Consider the following 18922-nt stretch of genomic DNA (forward strand, 5'->3'; position numbering starts at 1 on the left):
TTGCAAAACCAGAGCACGCGCTGGGGAACCAGCTTGGTAACAACCAAGGGGATGGAAACCTCTGATGGCTGCTCCAGATCAACGCCTGTCCCGTCCCCGTCCTTTCCCTTCACGCGCTTACTAATCTGGCTGGTGATTTATGTAATTAAGTGAACTGTGGGTCACGTTGTGCCGTTTTTATTTAGCGCAGTGCCAGGGCAGTTACAGGGTGGGAGATCTGAGAGCTCGTCTGAGGAATACGAAGGCTTATACTTGCACAGTGATGATGGGTTCCCGATCAGGATCTATCATTGTACGCTCTGGAGATGGGCCTTGCCTATCTCACCAATAACAAATGACAATCTTCTGCTTACTTTTCCTTACTGCTACAGGAATCAACTGCAAATATTTCAATTTGCAAACCTTTACGGTTCCAGATTGCAAATCAGCTTGCCATGGATTTATACCCGTACTCCCTGAAGTGCCAGCTGAAGTCTTCCTATGTTCTGGCATCTCTGGGGAAATCTAGAAATATTTGGGGGTTGGGCTAGATGACCTCTAGGGGTCCCTTCCAAACCAAAACATTCTATGATTCTATTTACCCTGAAGCACAAGGTACCGGGATAAGGGTCCGAGCACACTGACACACCAGTCACAACTTCAGGACAGGTCTGCTCTCTGTTTTCCACCAGAACAGGAGAGCAAGCTGTAAAATTAGAGCTTTGTCAACAAAATTATGACAGTTCAGCTCAATACCATAAGCCTGACCCAGCGCAAGACACAGCATTTCCCTGTAGTCTTGGAACACCTCTCGCCAACAACGACATTGTTCGACACACTTTGGCCTTCTGGGGACACGGCTAAATGAAACCAGTAACAAGAAAAACACCAAAGGTCTGACGTGCCTCACACCATACTACTGAGTTTGTTGCCTCCATATCCCAGGCCAGTAATCTTTGAGCCTTCAAGTAAAATATTATGAATTTTCTCCACTGAATTGGTCAAGAAAAATGCAAAGGCAAAGCAATACAAATCAGGCAGCGATCTGAAAGGTCAACAGCAATAGTACGACACAAGCCAATGACTGGTAACAAGCAGTCTTCACAGAATTTCTAGCTGTGGAGAGATAAAAGCTCAGCATTTTAAAATCTGTCTTCTACCCATGTCAACATAATATAATGTCGTCCAGTGGAATAGTAGGAGCTTGATAAGGCTCAGGGTTTTCTATTTTCTCCAGAAATGACTGAAAACCACTAAGGTTTCAAAGTCTCTGAAACTCCAAAAGCAATTTAGGAATGAGAGTATCTAGGAGCCATTACAGAGGCATTGCAAAGAACTGGAGCGACTTCAGAATCAAATATATATGTTCCAGAAAAATAACGTAACATTTGGTACAAAATAACATTCATTACTTCTATAGCGTTTGCTGGAGGGAGCATGGGCGTTGCCTACCTGCCTCTCTGGAAATTTGCATGAAGGACTCGACTCCTTTTTCTCCATAATTCCCTTCAGATGCCAAAGTGGATACATAATTCCATCCCAAAGCTTTCACAATGTCCACCATTGCTTGTGCTTGGAAGGAATCTGGAGGAACCACACGTGAGAAGAAATCATAGCGCCTGTCATCGCTCAACTCTGGTGCAGTTGAGGCATAACTGATTTGTGGGATCTGTAGAAAAAAATAATTTCTGATAAATATACATATTCATATACTCATTGCACTTCTTGCAGCAGTTAGCTAAAGCACTTCGCTTCAGCTGAGCCTTGCTTCATCTTGTATCCATTTATATTTCTCCACCACGTTTCTTTACAACGTACAACTCAAAGAAACAACCTTTTCATGACTTCATGTTACACAAAATAATCATTAATCAATTGAAAACAACTGCATATGTGCACATTCATAGTTTCTTCCTTAATCCAATGCAGCACACACAAACCATTTTTCTTGCCAGGTCCTTTTTACTGGTGTTCTGGTTTTACCAGCATCAGGTTATTTGGGATCCTGAATGCAACAGAGTTTAAACCTCAGCGTCATCGCTGGCTGAAAGCCAGAAGGAGCTTTCATCAGTTTTTGAAGGATGAAGAAGCTCTTAAACATTAAACTGTGACTCCAGATTTAACCAAAAGGTGGGGGATTTTGATTCTTTCTGATGATGAACAGTCATGAAGATTGCTGAGCGTGGCCATCTCTGTCCCACCAGGACAACCTGGTCATACTTCAGCCCTGTCTTAAAGCTCTGCCTTCCCGTGGACAAACCAGCTCTTGCTTTTCTTTCTCACGGCAGAGTGCCAAAGGAGGCTGACGGGTACTTTTTATAACAGAGAGACCCGAATATCGTTCAGGGCTATTTTCTCCTTGATAACAAAGGTCCCTAAGCAGTTATCAAGCTGACAGTATGTTAATCCCAAAACACATTATGCAATTGTTTGAGTAACAGTCTGGGAATGTTCCTTAAATTAAGGAACCTGCCATAATTCTCACTTGAGATGCCAAAGAGGGAAAGAAAAGATTTGCAATATACACAAACATGATCATATATAATGATTTGAGAGTTCTAGGCTGCGGAAAGGTCAGTATTTCATGCCTCAGTACAAGCATTCTCATATTCTGTCTCCGCACAGCATTCCTACAAATATTTATTAACTCTCCTGCCTCCTCAGAAGAATTAACATTATATTTCCCCAGGCTCAACACTGCAAAGGGCTCGGCGCCTTCGGTTCCCACAGAGGTCAGCAGCAGAGGAGAGCAAACGCAGCAGTTCCACAGAACGCACGCTACATCTGTACATCTGTCTGTACGTCTGTACATCAACAACCACGACAGCCGGCCTGTAAAACAAAACGGCTGCTGAAGACCCCGCAGATAAGGGAATTTATCCAAACCAACCGTAATTATTGAATACCCCAACAATTTGGGACACGTTCCTGTTTGTAAAGGCGACACCTACTGATGTGTTATGAACCATAATAAACTATAACCCATGACTTATTTAAGATCTGATTAGCTTCATTCAGCGTCAGCCGAGAGCGAAAGGCGACTCGTGGCCCTTGCTCGAGGCCCGGCACCAGCGGGACCCTGCGCGGGGGGGCTGCTGAATCCGGGCCCGGGCGCAGTCCCGCTCTTACTTGCTAGGCATCGTTAAACTTAAACAATCCCTTAAACTTTCAGCGGGTGCTCGGGCTGTCACCGTGGATGCTGGGGAACTGAATCCCCCATCCCTTTGCACGGTCTTTCCTTTGCAGGCGTCGTGTCGCTCCTTTGCACGCCCGCTGGTTTCACAGCCAGAGGTGGCCAATCCAGCTGAAAGCTGGGGTGCTTCAGGTTTTTAATGCAAGACAGCAGTTGTCTACAAAGCCTTGTCAGATTTATTTTAGATCTGTAGCTTGTGGACAGCACATTGCCAGCAAGACCTTCCAGTCCTCTAGTCCCAGAAAATTAAAAAAGTTAAAATTGAGGCTGCGGGGAAGAACACAGCATGGTGTTGACCACTGGTACATGATTTACTTGCTCAGTATTTGGCCTAGGGGCCAGCAAAGCTTGGCGACCACTCTCAAAGACAAATAGATCGATTACACCAATTTATCAGGGTTCTTTATTTTTAATCTACCTTAGGGATGACTTTCAGCTAACACCAACTACTGCGGTTGCACAGAAAGTGCTGGGCACCCTGGCCTTCAAAAATAATTGAAATTCCCGATTTGTCTGTGCCTACGGTTGCTGTTGTAACAAATGATTGGTGACATTTTAGGATCGCTCTCTTCTCATTTATACAAAGCAGTGAACGGAGCTTGCTCAGCTGCTTATCAGCTTAATTCATCTATTCTTCGGATGGTATTATATTAAGTGGAACAGTTAACCAGGCTGACTTTATAGGTGCTGCATACCATTATTAATTAGACAAGCCCCCAGTACACAACATACAGGCCCACACACCGAGCCGTACTGCGACAGCCGAGCGCGGTTTGTTTTAATTACAAATAAAAGAAAGGATAAAATGCAAATTATCATCTGCAGCAAAAGTGTTTGTATTCCAACTTGCCAACAACTGCTTTTTTGACTAAAAATCAGAAGGAGCATATTCTGCGCTTCTACAAAAAGCAAAGCTTCTACAGATGTTGCTCCATTGCTGATGTTACTTAAGAGACTTTTTGGTTTTTCAGTCTTTTTCCTCTGTCTATAAAATATCACTTGCGGTATAAAAAGCATATGTTGGGTTTCTTTACCAACGTTTCTTGCAGGATATCTAAAAGCAACATAAAGTTATACGCATGAGGAGTAGAATTTTTATAAGATTTTGTCTGAATACAGGGAGAAAAGGACTTAAATGGATATGATATAGACCACTGGCATCAGAGTTCAACTTTAGCCACTGTGTCCCAGCACGTGACACCTAGGAAAGACGTTTTCCCTGCCTGCACGTCTTCCCGTGCACGCAGGCGGCATCCCAGATGTCCGAACTGAACATCTGTTTGCATCAGCTAAAATCCAACAATTCAGCATCGCTGCTTCTCTTCCTTTTTTAACATTCACATCCAATTGGATGCGGACAAACCTCCCACGGACTCAGCTGGAAACCTTTTTCCCGTGCTCCACACCATATGTTCCTCCGCATTACAGTTGTGTTTTTACTGAGAGTGACTTTAGTTTGCAAAGCACACCACCATGCCCACTCCAGTCACATCCCAATGGCCAGGCACCCTCTCCTCTCCGAGATCCTTCTGCTAATCAGACCAGCATCCAAAGGACAGCGTGCAGTGCTGCTACGTGCTGATGGCTGCTCACCGGGTAAGCTCACAGTCACGCACCTTCAGCTCCCGCCAACGCTGAAGAGCACTTGAAAATAAAAATGGATTCGCCCAATTCATCAAGGCCCAGCCCCAAGCTGGCCAAGCTTTCCAGTTCTCTGTTCCCAAAACCAATGAAGATGGTCTCACTATTCAAGGAAGGGGGCAAGGCAGAACAAGATGAAGGGCTATAACGGATTGCTCTCTCTGATCATTGAATTCATCCCCTTGGTCCACCTCTCTCGGGCACACGCCGTGCTTCTCGAGACTGGCACCGGCCTCCCCCTCGGGGCAGGAGGCTGGAACCTCCCCAGCCTCCCGGCTCTCACCGCGCAGGCAAAGCTGCTGCCCCAGGGCCAGGAGCGAGGTGGCTGGGTGCACACAGGCTGGATCTCAGTTTCGAAGGCGCAGAGAAAGCCTTAGTAAAGCTATCCACGTAAAACCGCAGTGAAGTAGCTGGACGTTTAATAGCCACCTCTTCTCCACCCAAAATGCAGTTTGTAAAACCTGCACTTCGCACTGCAGAAGGGTGCTGAGCGATCGGCCCTGTGATGGGAAGGCTTCTGGTCATGCACAGACCCCGGTGAAGGACCGAAATGCAGAACAAGCTGCAGTACCATGCCAGGGATGCCTAAGCAGTAAAATGGTCTTAAAGGTAGTCCTACTGCTAGTAACGTGTCCCCTAAATGCCCTCTCAGCTGTACCAACCATTGCCAATTGTCTTTCTGGTTTGCTTTTGAAAGCTGCTGATATGGTTCGAGCTTTCAAGCAAAAGCCATCTGACAGTACGGGCTAGCCTGCACCACGCTCTAACCACAGGAGAAATTGGAGGTTTACCCACTTCACCCAACTTAAGACACTAAATAGCACCTAAATAAAAAGGTTTGCACTCCCCCTTCCCTAGAGCTTTCCCCATTTTTGCATCACTCCTCTTAAGCCATACTCAGTCTCCTGTGGTCCTGCAAGGGTCCAGTTTGAGACACCACGTGCTGTGGCCGTGGGAACAACGGGGCTGTCAGCAAACCCCACCAGCATTCCAATGGCTTCATGTCAGGATCACAGCACCCAGTGTTTTAAATGAGGTTGGTTTGGGTTTTGTTGGGTTTTGGTTTGGGGGTTTTTTTGGTTGGTTGGTTTTTTCAATTAACCAGATAGGTATTTTCTGTCTCTTCACTGATTTATTTTTCTTTCATTTTGGTAAAATCTGCTGTTTGCCATTGATATCTCACATTCAAAATTTTAGTTTAAAGAAGCAAGTTCTCTTCCATCAACATTTTTGTATTTTCTGTTCTGAAACATGTCTGAAACACCAAAAAGCTCTAGGGAATTATAGCCTGCTTTCCAAATGGCTCCAACATCTTGGCAGGAATGTTGTCAGCCATAAAGCACAGGGAATAAAAATCCCCCTGGCCCTTATGCAGCACGGCTGTGGGGAGGGAGAGGCTGTGGTCCTCCCTCCTGTGGCTCCCAGCGGCCGGGGTTTGCAGGGCAGGCATCCTGCCTGCATCGCCCTAAGAGGCGGCCGGAGCTGGAGCTCTCCCAGGGACACTGGGAGGAGCGAGCAGAGCACCCGCGCGGGGTCTCCTGGAGCAGCCGTCGCGTTTGCGGGGCTACGGCAAACATCACACTCAGGAGTTTCACACGTCGTTCGCCTGGCTGATGTTCTGATTACAGTCAGAGTGAATGATTAATGCTGGGAACCTTGCATTAGTCAGCGATTAATTAATGTTAATTTATTTTTAAGATTGAACATTATTCTTCATTTATTTCATTTTCTTCTGCTAATGAAAAGCTCTCCCTGGATCACGTTTGGTTGTCGCGCTTGAAAAGTGGGGCCTGTTTGCACGCCACTGCACCAAAAGCCATGGCAAAAAACACCAAGGGTCACCACGGCTCTCCAATGGTCTCCTAAGTCACTCCTTGCAACATCAACCAGCTTCCAACATCAGCTTTGGAACTGTGTATTTCAGAGTAAAAAGCAACTGAAACACAAACTTGTTCCAGTTCTTCATTTCAAACTTATTTTGTGATATCACCTCATCCCGTATCCTCCTCCTCCCACTGTTCCATAGAACCTTCTTTCCAAGCAAAATGACAGAAAGTGGTGAGCTCCTTGCTAACAGGCCAAGAAGCCGATAAATCAGTGGAAGCATAAAAATAATTATTGCTACTGTGCTGCTTCAAATGTGATTGAGTTGGGCTACCTCTCCTCAGTAACTTATTAACAGATTAATAAAACGGCGCACCTGAACCCAACTCACCGAATGACGGTCGTGAGAAAACTTCAGAAAAGGCAATTTCCCTAAGGACCATGTGCAATTAAGATAATGCACGAGTATACCTGTGGAGATATTAATGAGCTCCCACCAGGGTAATATTAAGTTCACAGTTTGCTGCATTTTTACTTTCAACTTCCTATTAAGTTTTATTGATATGATTTTCTGACAATAGAGAAAAAAACCCTACTTTGGTAAAGCCTCTTGAATTCATCTTGTTTGGCAGCGTGGTGTCAGTCTACACAAATTGCAAAACCCTGCCAATAACTTAACTTTACAAAAATAAGATGCCTGAAGACTATTCACTTGGCTGCAAAACTCCTTGGTGTGAACTGATGGATGACTAAATCTCAAATCTGTTTAGGTCTCAGGTTTTATTCATGTAGAAATTTATCATGTCAGGATTTAATCATCAGTTAGCACAACTCCTCTTTGTTCACCATTTACATCTCAAATTGCATAACAAACAGCTTCAGCGTCCTGTGAGCTGCGTATAATTGTTTCCATTGCCTTGAACTGAAATTATTTGAAGTTTCTAACTAGCTGTTTTCTCCAGGCAAAACTCCTCTGCGTTTTCTTCCTTTTCATTTTGTTCCGAACAGGAAGAAAATTTTACCCAAGATACAAAATAAGATCAGATTGTGACTCAAAGCTTGCAAAGACAATAGGAATGAATCGTCCTGCTGATTTCCACTGGGCCGGAGGGGGAATTGGAGCCCACTCCATCCCATCCGGAGCTGACATCCATGGGGTGGTGCAAGGGCCTCGGGTCTCGCCTGCCCTGCAGCGGTCGGTGGCCTCGTGGCACGCCGGCCGGCTAATCGACACGGGGGTGCGTATAACAAATAACGCCTCTGCCTTTCGTTCTCCCCGCCAGCCCTTCCAAAAGCTGAAGGCTGCTAAATTGGTACCTTTGGGTAGGTTTTCTGGAGGTGTCAATCTAGCAGCATGTGCCCTATTTCTGTCCTGAAAGGTGCGTATGAAAACAAGCATTAGTGCAATTCTTGCTCTAGGGCTCTTAAAAAGGGAATAATATTCCCAACGGTCTTAGGTAATGATGAGAACAAATCCTTCTAAAGTGCTTTGATAATCCCTCCTTATTATGTTTTATGATGAAATTTTAGAAGTAGTGCATTTCAAGCTGGTTTTTATACTCAAGAATCAAATGTTGACAATGAGAAAATGAGGCAAAACAATTAACAAAAAAAGTTTTCATGTAAATCAATTTTAAGATCAGTAGAAAGTCTTTCCATAGAGCTCTGCCACAGTCTATAAGGTGCTTACACACGGCAAACCCGTTACCTGCAAAAGTTACACCACAAGAGCAAATTCCTCAGAGCAGTGAACCCAAGCAGCACATCTAGAGAGGGCATTTGTATAACAGAAAATTTTCAAGACCATTAATCTATTTACAGTTCACCTCAGTTTCTCTCTCTCTGTTTACCAATTACTAAAGCTGCCGGTGTTCAAACAAGGTCCTGTTTGCTCACATCACCACCTCTCTTATTTTATCCCGCAGTGAATTCCTAATGATGTATTAGAGATCAACACAACCACCTACAAGGGAATTGGATGGATATTTCATAAGGTACAGAAATACAAATATAAACAACATCAAATACAAATGGGAAGCTGAGCCTGGAGGAGGAGAAGTGCATTTAATAAAACAGAAATATCTTCAAGAGCAACAAAAGAACCACTAAGGAAATAAACCCAATAAATGATTCATGTACACGAATTTTGCCTATATCTAGGTTGGCCCATCCCACCAAACCTCACCACGCTGTGTGGGCTCCAGCTCACGCTGCTCGGTCCAGTATCAGGACTTCAGCTAGCAGGTGAACGGGTCTTCTCTCAACTTGACCGTGTAGACCACAAGGACTATTAACATGTCAATCAGAGTGAATCCCACTGCCCAAAGTATTTTAAAGGAGAGATTTTCAAAGCGCTCAGCATCTGCAGTTGAGGACCATGTCAGAGCTCCCAAGCTTCATGCAAGGTCTTTTTTTTTGTGGGAGTTTTCAAGCAGAATGGCAAAATTCTGTACTTATGGAGAACTATAGGTGTTCTTGACAAATCGTCGATGAAATACTGGAGGAGGTGACTGCTTTGTGGACCTCTCAGGATCAGATGATTCAAGAGTGACAGGGATAAGAGAATAAAGTAGTGTCAGGAAGGGTAATGGACTGACAGGACATGGGGAACTACAGGGAGAAGTCATCTGTCATTTCATTTTACTGAGCTGTCTTGCTGTGCAGCGAAGACTTCGGTTTCAATACACAATGAATAAACATTGGAAACTCCATGCAGATTGTGGGGTGGAAATGAAGAGGGAAGGCCAGTCCTATTAGCGGACTTACTATAATTGAACAGTGCAATAACAGACCTTAATGGAGCTGTTAGGAGCGCGATGCACCACTGCTCCGACATCCCACCAATATGGAGCAGCGCAGTGGACCGTCATGCTTGCAGAGAGATAGTTCTGGTTAATAAGACCTTTTAAAATTCACAACTCCTTAATTACCAATATTATAATGGGATGCAATCCATTATTGAAACAAACACCTCCAATGTTACTTTAGTTTTCTCAAATAACTGGCGTCCTAAATTATTGCATTTTTGGGTTTTTAATTCATTTTAAGCCTGAAAAGAGCATATGAAAGAGCCCATTTCCAGGCACATAAATCAACCTTCATCCCTAGCATAACTGTCATAGCACTGAAGTGGAAAGACATCCTGAATAATATTGGCAAGCTGGGAGTTATTTTCCATATCTACGAGGTCTCTCCTGCTTCTTTTTCTAGAATAAGAAAGTACTCGTATGAATTACTCCAGAAAAAAATAATTGTAGCGATTAAGGGAACAATAATTACGGCAATTAGTACTGTCCACATGGCTCATGGGAGCAATTCATCATCTCAGACAGAAAGCAGGAAGAAAAAAAATATAAACATATCGTAAAATGAGAAGTGTCCATAAATATGAAATAGCCCTATATTTCATCTTGATGGCCTGTGTCTAGAACCAGGTCTACGTGTGACAACGATGAGCTTAGGGCACAGCTTGGGCTGTTAGAGCTGCAAAACAGGAAGTGATCTAGCTTTCAAAAGATGCTAAAAATGCTAAAAGGTCCTTGGATGGAGGACTTGGAAACCAGGATCCACAATTTTAATGAAAATTGGTCTTAGCGTGAAAATAAGCATCTTATCTCCCTATAAGGCTGTAAATAATACTGTCCTCCTAATAAATAAGGACATAACACCTGCCTCGAGTTTACATATTGCAGATTAGGAATTGTCCATTTATACTTTCCCTGTTAATAGTTTCATTTGTCTAATCTGCGCATTAGGGTGCTCAGGCACACGAAGACAGATACCCGTGTCTCACTAAACGCATTCCAAGTGCTAAGATCTACAAATCCTTGTACTGAGTCAATTTATAATGAACCTACAGGCTCACCTCTCTTCCTACACAGGCATAAATGAAATTTTAAAAAAACATCTCTTCCACGACACTGCCTTCCTCTCAGAGGAAGGTTCGCCCATTCCTTGTGCCTGCAGGCACTTCAGCCCGCTCCCACCCCACCAGAGAGCTGGTCCTGACTCTTCCAACCACCACAAGGCAGTAAAAACACTCGCGTCAATAAACTAGAGGAACAGAAAGTCGTATCAGCCATGCTTATCTATTGCCCAGTAGGAGGAGGTACAGGAGTGAAGTGGGGGCTATAAAGCCTGGGTTGCAATTCCAGGGGTTTGTCCCTAAGGCAAGGCCACCTACATTACCCTCATGTCAAACACGTAGCCACAGACCTGCTCAAAGACCTACTGCAAATGGAGAAGCAAAGTCATGAAGCAGCAAGATAGATATAACCTACTTTGCTGAATGTTTTGAGACTTACAGCTCCAGCAAGTGCCTTTTTTTTTGCAGTTAACAGTCTAATAACCTTTTCTATGGGCGAAGAGCATTCTTCGTAATCAAGCTCCTTTGAGCAGGGCCTATGAACCAATTCAAGCAGTTTCTGATTCTTAAAAATAATTCATTCAAACCTTTGGACCAAGCTGTGCCACAAAGCACAGCTCCCACTGTACCGCTCCTACAAAAATAGAGCGCCTTTGAGGAAGGCAGAATAGGATTTCAGCGCCACCGTCCATATTGCACATTGGTTTAGAAATAGGTGAGGCCCAAGTGGAATTCGACTGTTCTCTCACTTTGTGCCCCTTAGAGAATTCCTTAAATAAAAATCTCAGTCTATGCTGTAGCTCGGACAAAAGCTTCATGCGTATCGAAGGCTACTCCTCTGAGAGACAAAAACGTGTTCCTCTGCATCCAGAGACGCCCTGTTCTTTTTAACATTCCTCGGCAGTTGTGTTCCAGCACACCCGCAGCAACATTAAACATCGGCTCTTTTTGTTTGCAGTTATCATTTGTGTTTGCAGGACTAACCGTTATCATCCAAATTAATTTTTCCAGTAGACTGTCATAACCTTGGAACTTTTTTTTTGTTTCAAAACATTCCTGAAATGGAAAAGGATTTTTAGATATGCACTTGCCTGATTTGTGCCTACAAGTTCCTCTTTGGGCATAAAGTTGCGTTTATGTGATCGTGAAGATCATTTCTAAGTGATCACTTCTCAGAAGTAAAATTAGTTTTTACTTATATTACTTACATTTTAATTTCTCGTTTGATCTATATTTTGATATAATATTCAAAATTCAATTTCTATTATTATTATTATTATTTCTAGCCCTAGATACATGACAAACCTCCTTTATTTTGAGGAAAGACTGCCTGGAAGCTGACAGCCCCTCCAGCAGCTGATGAGATGAGCTGGGCTGCCCGGCCACGCAGCCGGTCCCCTCCCAGCATCGCACGCTGGCGGAGATGCCGCGGCGACGCCGATGCGCGTGGGCGCGGACTGGCAGACGGCAAACACCCCCATCCCTCTGCCTATCGCAGAGCTGCATTTGCACATCCCCTGACACAGGCAGAGGCACAAGCTCCTTCCCCCATGCAGGCTGGGTCTGCCCGCCCTGACACACAGGGGCCAAAATCTCCCCCAGCTGACCCAACAAACTCACCCGGGGGTAGGGAACCTCTTACAGCTCCCATCTGCAAATGCAAATATTTATCTACCGCACCGGAGAGATTATTGATAATAAAGAGAAGGGAACACGTACTGTTACGGAACTTCAGCACTTAATGTTTTTAAGTGAAGTATTTAACTTGTTAAGACTTTTAGCTGGCTTGCTCATAAACTAGCAAGGCGATAAAGCTTTACTGGTTTGCAGATCTTGTGCATGAGATATGACCAGCACAGCACATTTATATAAACTAGTACATATTCATCGATTTTACAGTACTAACTAGAATATTCCTCCTAGGATACATCAGTTAAAATATCAGTGGTGATTGCCCATCCATTGCAATGCAAGAATGCACAGCTCTTCATATTTTAACTCTGGCCCTGATAGAATGAAAGCTTGAGAGCAGCATTAAAATAATAGATGGTACTCTGCTAGAGGTAATTTGAAATCTTAACAAAGCATCAAAGGATCTTGTCTATTATGAGCTAATACTTCAAGCCAATTTTTAGCTGAACTCAGTAAGGTGATGGGAGTACGGGGACCCTATAACCTTTCTAATGGCCACATTTTTGTAATCATATGGTACAACAGCTGCTTATGCAGCAATAGGCTTTTCAACCTCATGCTGTGATTCAAATTCAGCCTACAAATAACATATACAGATACTCTGTCACACTTTTATCCCATGAGACACCACAATGCCTAAAACATAATCACAAGAAAGAGAAAGAGAGAGAGTGAACAAGTTCAGAAGAGGTATATTCGGTATTCTTTGAGTTTGTGCTAAGACTGAATCTACTTTGGGGGTTGTTTACTTCTATCACAGCCTGCGAAAGCGTAAGCGGTATCCCCAGCAGTAAGACAGGCAATGGTATTTCAAAGGGAAGAAACCAAGGTCTGTCCATTAAATGCTACAGATAAAATAACTTGCCTCAAAAATGCAACTGTATTTGTACCACATTGCTAAGATCAATGGTTGTCTAACCCTGTAACGTACCGCATTGCTAAGGGTAAGACCAACGGTTGTCTAACGGTGTAACGTACCACATTGCTAAGGGTAAGACCAACGGTTGTCTAACCCTGTAACGTACCACATTGCTAAGGGTAAGACCAATGGTTGTCTAACGGTGTAACGTACCACATTGCTAAGGGTAAGACCAACGGTTGTCTAAACCCATCAGGCACTTGGGAAGGGGAAAGGGTGCTGCTGAGGCAGCTTCACATTTTGGAGAAGCTGCCATCAGGACTTTCCAAGCCTTGCACAATGAAGCGGAGGGCACGGCTGCCTCTTACACCATCTGAACCCACGCTTCAAGATCTTCTAGATGCTAAAAAATAACCTCTTGAGGACTGGAGCCTACTTCCTGCAGCAGGCAGGTTTACAGCCAGCAAGGCGTTCTCAGAAGGGTCGTCTCAACCATTCAAAGAAGTGCTGAGCAGAGAAGCAGGGTCTGCCTGTGCCCTAGGCTCAGTTATGGCACATGACAGCCATAGGTAGATATGGTTTCATCTCCTTTTACATACACCATTCCCATACCCCATCTGCATCTCCAAAAACTGAGAAGTCAGTCGCTGTGAGCAGAGAGAAGTGGTGCGTGTACCCCAAGCATATATATAAAAGCATAAATATGCTTGCAGTGATTGGAGCTCACACATCCGAATACGGACTCACAAATTCTAATTATTTTCAAAATAAATCAGAACCAGAAGATAAACACAGCAAAGCAGCTTTTATGTTTTATTTATGTGTACACATCGCTCCATTCATCGCAAACATATAATTGAACCTTATATTGTCTATGCATATTTTAAAAGGTTTTTAAACTGCAAGTATAAATCTCGTTGATTTTGAAAGTAGCCTGATAAAGACAACAGCAGCAAAGACTTATTCAGCAGCCAGGCTGAAACACAGAAAAGCTCAATAGCGTAACGGAGTTTTCTGAAAGTAATAGGCAAACACAGACACAGACAAACCCGCTACAGCGGAAACAAATTGCAATGCGGTACAATGTGAAACAATCATCCTTCAAAGCTTAGTTATTAGAGTAAATGAAAGCTGTCGAGCTGGTATTTGAGCATATCTCATAATTGCATTTCTAGACGAGCATCCGTGTTTATGTTGTGGAAAATAAGGCTGTGATTTGAATGTTTATTCCAAAATTTTCAATATAGCAAAGCGTCTTATAGTCAAGGAGAATAAAGCCCATGGCCTGCTTGTCTTTACGGAGTAACACATCTAAAATCTGTCAGTACAATTTTATCTGCATTAAGTGTTTATTTACAGCTTCATTGTAAAGTTAAACCTTCGGCAAGCAGCTGAATATCACGACGAGCAAAACTGAGCTCCTGTGAACGACTGTCACTGATCAGATATTGCAATACCAGGAGTCGATACTCGCAATAATGCCTCCGAGCGGTCTTCATTTCGGCAGCGTCTCTTGCAGAGCGAGGCTGCCTCCAGCTCCCCTCCCTCGATCCTCTACACCCCCCCAAGGCCATCAGCTGCATGCCAAGCAGCAAAATGGTGGTTTATACAGGGTTTCTGGAGCTCCCTTCTTCCCTTATTTCCTTCCACGTAATATTGGAAGGATTTTTGCATTTAAAAATGTGTCAAACAACACAGAAAACCACATTTTTAACATGCTCACATGCTGTGGTTGCCTGAATGGTTTTGTCTAAGCTGAAACTATTTTGGTTTGGGTGGGCACAGTATTAAAAGGTTGGGGAGAGAGCAAAATGAATGGGTTGGAAAGAGTATGCGTGAGCTCCTATCTGTATCCCTCGCTTCAGTTCTGGCCACTCATACCTTCATGCTTCAACAGGGTTTTTTCACCTTCGCCTGCGGTCCTGGAAATGGCGCGCTCTGCCCAGGCTGCAGCTCATGCCCAGGGTGAAGCCGCCGTTAAGCAGCTACAGCTGGAAATGAGGAATACCGAGCGGGAAAACCGATCCTCCTTTACGAACCAGCGACATACCTCGCCGTACCAAAATATCCGCCCGTTCCGATGAGCAGAGCATCGCCTCTGCAAGCGTCCCCCGCCACGCCAGGCAGCATCAGTTCCCTCTGCCTGGGATGCTCCAACAGGCTGCTGGGAGAGCACGGGAGCGCTCGTACCCGCACACGGCACCGTGCGTGGGGATAAGGGGAATAAGGAAACGTGTCACAGCTACCGATTAACATTCTGGATATTACACAAACGTCTAATACTCAGTGGTAGCAATCGGGATGAGACAGAATACAGAGAGCAGATTATCCCACGCCTGCATGTAGAGTGTTCGTTTTCCTTCCTGTCACAAATTGATGCCTACGACCACTAGAGACAAGTTAGGGTCTAAATGAACTCAAGGATAAAATCTAACTTGTTGGTTCTTTTCTTTTACGAACACAAATTGCCTTCTTTTACGTTATGAAACACAGAAGAGCCTTTCAGAGCATCTCGGATGCGCCGAGTTTCAGCGGCAGCCAGTACATACAGCGAAGGACTGTTTCCTACAGTAAGGGAAAAAATTGCTGTGTGGGGGGAAGAACACAACCACGGCTTGTTATCTGATAGCAGGACGAACAGGGAATTCCTATATACAGTTTTAGTAAAGCTAGGATACAAATGGGTTCTCGGTTTCAGGTATCTGGAGCAAAGTCTCCATTTAAGAATAGCGCTTACAAGCCTTTTCTTCAGCTGAGTTCCTCAGTGCTAAGGCAGCAGGCTAGGACAGCAGAATTCACCCTTGGGGGAAGGAATTGTTCCCCATGCCCAACCTCACCCTGCCCTGGCACAACTTGAGGCCGGTGCCCCTCGTCCCATCGCCCCTTCCCTGGGAGCAGAGCCCGACCCCTCTGGACACGCTCCAGCCCCCCCAGGTCCTTCGGGGAGGGAGGGGCCCAACCCTGACCCCCGCATTTGAGGGAAACCACCTGACTGGTGCCTCCAACTGTTTTTCCTTGGCTTTCCCAAGGCACGGCCTCCTCGTCCCCAGGGACGAGCGCTGGGTCGCAGTCGGAGGGAGAGGCATGGACTGCCGAGACGAGCGCTCAGACGGCACAAAATGCTCTGCATCCCCTTCATCGCCCAGAAGGTCGAAAATTCAGGCCTTTGAATTATGACAGTCATGGGCAGAGTTTAATGTTCCTTTGGGAAGCTGAAGAGGCACTTCTGTAGGGACACTGTGCCGACCCCGGGTGTGGGGACAAGCTTCACCAGCGAGGCTGTGCAATTATATTTGGGCTGCCTTTGATTTCATGTTTTCTTTAATCCAAAATAAACAGTCTCATGAGTAAGAAGGCCTGTTGTGCCCTCTGAGCATAAAAAGCCACGCAAGGTCCTTCAGGACACAGACTTTAGGCGTAAAGGAGAGCGAGGAAACGCAGCAAGAAGGATGTAAGTGAGAATGGATTATAATTACGGGAGAAATCTGCATTTGACATTTCTTCAACTACATATACAAGAATTATAGGGCACAGTGAAGTTTCAATGAATATCTATACCTTTTATTTCCTTATATTTCATCCCTGGCCTTTTACAAAGTGCATCACCACCATGTAATTCTCTCTATATATAAATATTTATGTATTATTACAGGGAAAACACAAGGCAATCACACTTTTACCTTCACTAGTTGTCTTCACCTCAACATTAAGCTTGCCAGCTAAATAATTACATTTCTTCTTATCTAACTTGTGGGAAAACAAATTTAATAACAGAAATACAGCTAGAAAGACAAATACTTAGGGGAGAATAATTTTCAGACTTAAACTTCACAAGCTCAATAGATTATTCTGGACATTGGATAATTACTCGGCATGTCTTTATCACAAAAGTGCCTGGACATTCTAATTAATCCAAATTGCTTTCTAAGGGCCACATTATTAGACACATGCAGAAGCAAGCACATATAGAAATATATATGTATATATTTTAAAGGTCTCTTACAGAATTTGGCACCCTGATGAAAACCACACCACAGGGGCCACCAACCTTCCCTCGCATTGCGGTGAGCCCAGAGCAAAGGAAAGGGAGGGAGCCTACCGTGAAATCTGGGCAACAAGAAACAGCCAGAAGCAGCCGCGCGCTTGGATCACGGAGCCTTTTCTTAGGAAGATAAACAATATTGCTGAAACGGCGAGAGGGGCGGATCAGTTCCCTGCCCTCGGCTCCCTGGCGTGCCGAAGCTGCTGGCAGCAGCGCCAGGCAGGTGCCAGCCCCGGCAGCCTGGGCACAAGGTGCCGATGCCACCGACGCCGCAGCCCCCAACCCACAGAGCCACCAAAACTTCCCCTGGCGTCTGCAGGCCCAGGCTGCCGGGCAGCAGGAAAAGCCTCTTGCCCTTAGGGCAGCTCCTTGCGGCAGTCAAACTTCTAGCTCTTGTCTCGCCTCCAAGTGAAAATAATTTTGAAATACTCTCATGTGCAATGCAACCCCACACCGGGCTCCTCTCCGAACCTTGGCAGGATGCCCCAGCTCCGACTGCCGTGAACCAAAGCGGCGTGGCTGGGGGGGCGCTTCTATTCTTCTTCAGTGGCCTCTTATTCATTTCTCTTTTTACCTGTCTCTTTATTTTGCGCTCCTTATCATGGGAAATTATAAGCTTCTAGCTCTTGTCTCACCTCCAAGTGAAAATAATTTTGAAATACTCTCATGTGCAATGCAACCCCACACCGGGCTCCTCTCCGAACCTCGGCAGGATGCCCCAGCTCCGACTGCCGTGAACCAAAGCGGCGTGGCTGGGGAGGCGCTGGGTGATGGGACAGGCACAATCCTGGGCCTCGTCTCTCATATGGCAACACCTCACCGATAGGAACCAACCCCTCGGGTTAGAGGAGTGCGGGTAAACTGAGTCACTTAAGGGATCACGGAAAACTGCAGAAGCCTCCTAGGTTCTTCATGCGATGATTTTTACCATCATCCATCCTCTTTAACAGCCATGTTAAGCACCAGTTTCCTTGAACCAAATACAAACTTTCAATTACCCAAAGCTTCTGCTTGAAAGAAGGCAATGCCTACAACTTGGGGCAGCAATTTGCCCAAACAGGAACATTTCTCCCCCGAGCGATTTCAGGCATTCCTACAAAGTCCCACAGCTGACAAACATTTATAGGTGCGTGGACCAACAAAATGGGACAGAAAATTTTTCACCCTTCAGGAAACTGTTTATCCATGTCTATGATGAAACTAACCCTAAGTAGAATGTACCGACAGCCCTTTTCAACGAATAAACAACCTTTCTGAGTCCTCATCTGCCTTTCTCTTACCTTTGCTGAACTGGCCAATGTTAGTCCACCCTGAACATCATTTTCAGTCATTAAAAAAGGATCCCAATTCTCTACCAAGCGTCCTTTTGAAGTTCCATGTGTGCAAATGCGGTGTAAATTGCTGTCAGTATTCAATAGAGGGGATATTACATGCAGTTGTTAATCAAAGAAAATGTCAATGCCAAGTGCACGCCTAAAGTAACCTGGGTCCCGTTTGTTTTCTCTCCCGATAGCAGCACTGTTCCAATAGACCTGACCCGTTACAGGCTGCCGCAGCTGCACACAGCTGGGCCTCTTCAGGCTTTGAAATGAAAGGAGAAGAAAAACAAGTGCAAATAAACCCACTTTTACCCAGCTACTAAAGCAGTTTCAAAACAAACTTGATTGATAGTTTTCTTTCACCCTTCAGGAAACTGTTTATCCATGTCTATGATGAAACTAACCCTAAGTAGAATGTACCGACAGCCCTTTTCAACGAATAAACAACCTTTCTGAGTCCTCATCTGCCTTTCTCTTACCTTTGCTGAACTGGCCAATGTTAGTCCAC

The 18922-nt window shown here is 44.7% G+C and overlaps 1 protein-coding gene across 1 annotated transcript in view; it reads right to left on the minus strand.

The window, feature by feature from the left end:
• The window catches only part of GRM7 (glutamate metabotropic receptor 7), a 288512-nt gene that overhangs the window by 177602 nt on the left and 91988 nt on the right, over window positions 1-18922 (minus strand). Inside the window, exon 3 of the mRNA XM_035889467.1 lies at window positions 1432-1648. Coding sequence (XP_035745360.1) covers window positions 1432-1648 — 217 coding nt within the window. The remainder of the gene's footprint in view (window positions 1-1431; window positions 1649-18922) is intronic.

Source organism: Egretta garzetta, unplaced genomic scaffold (assembly GCF_000687185.1).
Source record: "Egretta garzetta isolate BGI_Z169 unplaced genomic scaffold, ASM68718v1 scaffold332, whole genome shotgun sequence".
Lineage (NCBI taxonomy): Eukaryota > Metazoa > Chordata > Aves > Pelecaniformes > Ardeidae > Egretta > Egretta garzetta.